The sequence below is a fragment of the Eucyclogobius newberryi genome, unplaced genomic scaffold (genome assembly GCF_026437365.1).
Source record: "Eucyclogobius newberryi isolate DKJ021-1_F unplaced genomic scaffold, fEucNew1.0.hap1 SCAF_16, whole genome shotgun sequence".
Taxonomy (NCBI): domain Eukaryota; kingdom Metazoa; phylum Chordata; class Actinopteri; order Gobiiformes; family Gobiidae; genus Eucyclogobius; species Eucyclogobius newberryi.
In genome coordinates, this window is record NW_027315790.1 from 14,577,514 (window position 1) to 14,582,098 (window position 4,585).

Sequence of the window (4,585 nt, forward strand, 5' to 3'; positions counted from 1 at the left end):
ACATCTCCAGGGCTCTGGGATGAGCAGGTCGGATCACTGCTGACCCTTCTCACGCTGGACATGGACTATTTGAGCCACTCCCCTCAGGCAGGAGGCTACAGTCCATCACCAGAACCTTCTGCCACATGAAATTTTTCTTTTGGACTTTGGACTGCACTGTACACTTCCTGCACTACATACAGAAATTTAACTGTACATTTGGGTACATAGCTCATTTTTATTTTAATCTTATAGCCTTTTGTTTTATCCCCCTAGCAGATTGATTATAAAGGTTGTTTTATGTTGCACCATAAGTTCTTATGTTTGTGAACTCTGTTCATTGACAATGGTAATAAACCTTTTCTATAGCATTAAAGCAGAATGATGGGAAAAAAAAGAATTTAACAGGAACTTTATTTGAGAAAATCTGTTCATTTCTTTGCTGCCTCCTTCTGGAGCTTCTTCACTTCATGCTTGATAATCTTGTTCCTCTGTAAAAAGAAAATAAATCGTAAACATGGTCTAATATTGCCAAGTACAATGTAATTAAGCAGAAAGATTTTTTTTAGCATGGATTAAAAATGGTTTTAGAGCAGACAAATCATACTAACAGTATGAATGATTTTACAATTGTATAAACATGACTAATCTTTGTCCTCGCATACCAGACAAAGCTTTTAAAATCAAATAGCTTTTGCTGGCAATTGTACAATTGAAGCTGGTTAAATTACCAAAACACTGGTGTTTGGGTTCAAGACTGTGCTAAATCCCAGCACCTGCTTTAATCAGGAATCAGTGCTACTGCAGCCTCTGCAGCTTAGTCTGTCCACATACTGAGAATAACTTGTGTTCTCTATTGCAGGTTTAAGCACTGTCAACCCATGTTCAGTTGTAATTATAGCTCCTTTTCTAAACCAGTAGAAGCACATGCTATGTTATTTATTCTTATTGATAAGTTTTAAAAAAGTTGCTCAGTAACATTGTAAATCAAGAAAACAACTTACCATTCTCTTGGCCTTCATGACCTTGTAGCGGTCGAAGTCAGTCATTTTGGCCCTCTGCACAAAAAAAGAAATGTCAAGTGTTTTGATAAGAGCAACATTGAGAATTCCACTGGAGACTAGTGCCATCTTCAGGAAAATACATGAATTACATGTGAATACCGTCTCACTTTCCCAGACACGGCGCAGGTAATTAGGCAATTCTGTAATTGCATGAACTTGCCCTGGTCAAATACAGTCAGCAAGTAACATGCTCAAAATGCACACCGAAACTGTACCGTCAGTGTGTAACTGGTATATAAGGCAAAACATGGGTATCTTAAAAGGAGACCTCTTATGCAAATTCAACTTTAAACCATATTATAATTGTTTCCCCATCTCATTTATCCACTCGTAATTAGTGTGACTCAAGCATGGTCAAATTATCTTTATTCGCCTGCAGACAAGACGCCATTACTTTGACAATCTTCATTTCACCGCTCCCAGATTCCCCGAAACACGCTCACAACTGTAGACTTCTTTTTCTGCCATTTTACTGTGACGCACATAAGCTTCGGCAGGGTCACGTAGTCATTTCGGCAATCACAAGTAAAGGGTCCGGCGAAATTCAGTGTCCCGATTTTCAACCCAGAAGACAATGGATTTGTTTTTTTATCATGTCTTTTTAGATCAATATTACGTTTTACGATGTCCAAAATATAACGGTCCATCAGTGAATATAAAAATATAGCGGACAGGTGCAATACCATTATCTAAGCATTACCACCAAGGGAAAAGAGAAACTTATGATACACAACATTCAAACTCTCACCTTCTGTCGTGCATCGATCTTCTTGGCCCAACTGGTTTCTGACCATTTCTCGTTGATCTGGGCCTTCTCCCACGCTCTCCTGACAAACTTCTGGCGAGCACTTAAAAACAACATTGAACACTCCATGACAAAGATCAAGACTTCAATGGATGCTTCTTAAAAAAGGAGGCCAACGGAAGAAATGCAGGAACCTTGCCCGTGGACACACCGCCATTTTTTAAGATTTACCTGTGGGGGACTTTGATGACATAGTCTGTGAGCTGCATGCATTTGAAGGGCATGGATTGCCTCTTCACGCCTGTGCAGGGTCCATCAACAAGAGCCTGGCAAGCAAAAATGTTCCTTTTTAAAAACAAGTCTAGAATGTTCTTTTATTAGACTAACAGAGTACAACCTACCCTGTTTTGGTCGATGACATCTACAATTGCCACCAATTTGCCAGCATGGGGTCCAAAGGAGAGGTAGGCGACGCGGCCAATCTCAACAAAGCGAGTGAACACCTGCAAAAAAAGAAGATCCATCAGTATAACAGACTGAAATGAGCTGCGTTTGAAGTATTCAGAGTTCCCACACCATGCAGAGATAATTTTCCAGGTCTTTGAGGACATTTTAGATCATGTAATCGGCAGTGACATTATCCGCCTAGCACATGCTCTGTTCCTAAGATTTTTGATTAGGCCAATGCTGATAAAAATGCGCACAATTAATGTTGAATGGCTTTAAGAATCCAGGCGTAGGTTGTTACTTATGAAGCAGCGTCTATATTATGCACATTCTTAGGCGAGGTGGATGAAGTGTCTTGCCCGTGGACACACCGCCATCAATACTAGACAGAGAACCGATATTCGCTCAACAGATTAGACTGACACTACACTATATAACACATGTTGACACAACGAGGGGGAAAACACCAGGTTTAAGTCGATATTCAATGAGAAATGAGTACATCTAAATGAAAAGACACGCCTCGGCTGTTCACGCGTAGTCGGGCCACGTTGTACGGAGTAACGACTCAAGAACAGGACTAAACACGTAATTATAGCTCCACAAACTGTTTACAAGGGGATTCATTGAAACAATAAGTATTTATATAATTCGATAATTTAAGACTTTCGGTCTAAAGTAGCATAATCAAAGTAAAAAGTGTAATTTTTTGTCAACACTAGCATGGCGGACTCACCATGATGGCTGTTCGGGAGCAGAAAGGACCTCACAGCTTCCGCTGTGCGCAGATACCACATCCGCTCCGAGCTACGCATGCGCAGTATTTCTGGTTAATCTATTTCATCAATTGTTCAAGAATACATATTTGAACGACAAGGTATCTTTTTTGAACCAACCTAACAAACAAAAAATCTAAACCCAAATAGAACAGTCTTCATCTTCAAGATGTTTTCGAAACGGGCTATGTTATGATGTGTGCAGTTCGATTGAATTAACTCTTATATGTAAAAAAGATTCAGGACTGGCATGAACTGAATTTTACGTTTGCATGTACATAATCAGCTACAGTAAGCTACTGGGAGATAAGTTTTGTTTTGTTTTGTTTTGTAAGGAATGCGGGGCTATATAATGGATCAATATAATGAAGCTGCAGACGTACCAGTACAGCACCACCAGGGGGCAGCAGACTGTCTCCTGGGAGAGAACAAAGCGACGAGAGCGGTTTGGATGGTCATTTTCTTCACTAGCTGATAATTAGCCCAGGTTAACTTTATGATCATGGATATGCATAATAAATCAATACATTTATCAATGTGTGAGCATAAGATACATCCAAATACAAGGCACTGGCCATTGCATCACGCCATAACACACAACATTAAAGCTGAAATCACATTACAAATACTACAATAGGTTTTTCATAAGTTTGGTGGAGACAGTTTCTGTTAATAAACATACATGATATACACGCTGTAAGCACACCAGATTCTAGCCATGGAGTCATTTCCATCAGTTATACATGCAGTTATACACCAGTGTACTTCAACACTGGAGGCAAGGTGGGTGAGATGCCCTGCCTAAGGACAGCATGCACTACAGCACTGCTGCCCCACTGTGGTATTCCCTCCTGTTCCCAGTGGTCTCACTACTAACCAGGTCCAACTGTGCTTTGCTTCTGAGATCTGACAAGATAAACATTCAGCTAAACTTCATGATTTATTGAGTATTATACTCAGTCATTTTCACTTTTCTCTGTGAAATACTTTTCCCCCCTAATGAAATACCAGAATACAATCCCTTTCCCTAATGAAATACAGCAACATTGTTATAGGTTTAACTGTTGTAGTTTTTGTGCTAAAAAAGTAATAAAATAATATACCAAGACTTACCCAGATTGATAGCTATTTTTTCAGTTTTCATATAAAACAATTGGGAATCAAACTACAAGGGTCCAAGGAAGTCCGTGGTTCACTTACAGTAAGTAATGGGGAATCTGATTTATTTTGAGTTGTAACGTCATAGCCCCATTGTCTCTGTTTCCTGAGGCCCTTTTGGCAAAAACATGTTTGTGTGTACCACCAACCTCTCCAACATTCTATCACTGAAGGATATCCTGTTTGAAGTCACAGCTCCTTCCCACTGGCACTTTGTGACATTCAGGAAATATAATGATAATTTTTCATTATACTTATATCATATTGATTGTTTTACATCCACATTTTCATGGCTGGCAAATGTCTTCCAATTAGACATTGAAAGTCTGTTGATACCTTCAGACCTTTGTAGAAATGTTTTTTTTTGTCACAAAGTCAGTTTTTCTTATAAGAACATGAGAACATTATGTGTTTGT

General features: G+C 39.3%; 1 protein-coding gene across 1 annotated transcript; it reads right to left on the reverse strand.

The window, feature by feature from the left end:
- Positions 1 to 374: 374 nt before the first annotated feature.
- rpl14 (ribosomal protein L14) lies at positions 375 to 3,044 on the reverse strand. Its single transcript, XM_072447682.1, has 6 exons — positions 2,972 to 3,044; positions 2,190 to 2,291; positions 2,020 to 2,114; positions 1,792 to 1,891; positions 984 to 1,037; positions 375 to 470 (listed from the first exon to the last, which is right to left on the reverse strand). Exons 1-6 carry the CDS (start codon positions 2,972 to 2,974, stop codon positions 411 to 413), a joined length of 414 nt encoding a protein of 137 aa, XP_072303783.1. The 5' UTR covers positions 2,975 to 3,044; the 3' UTR covers positions 375 to 410.
- Between the last annotated feature and the right edge of the window lie 1,541 nt (positions 3,045 to 4,585).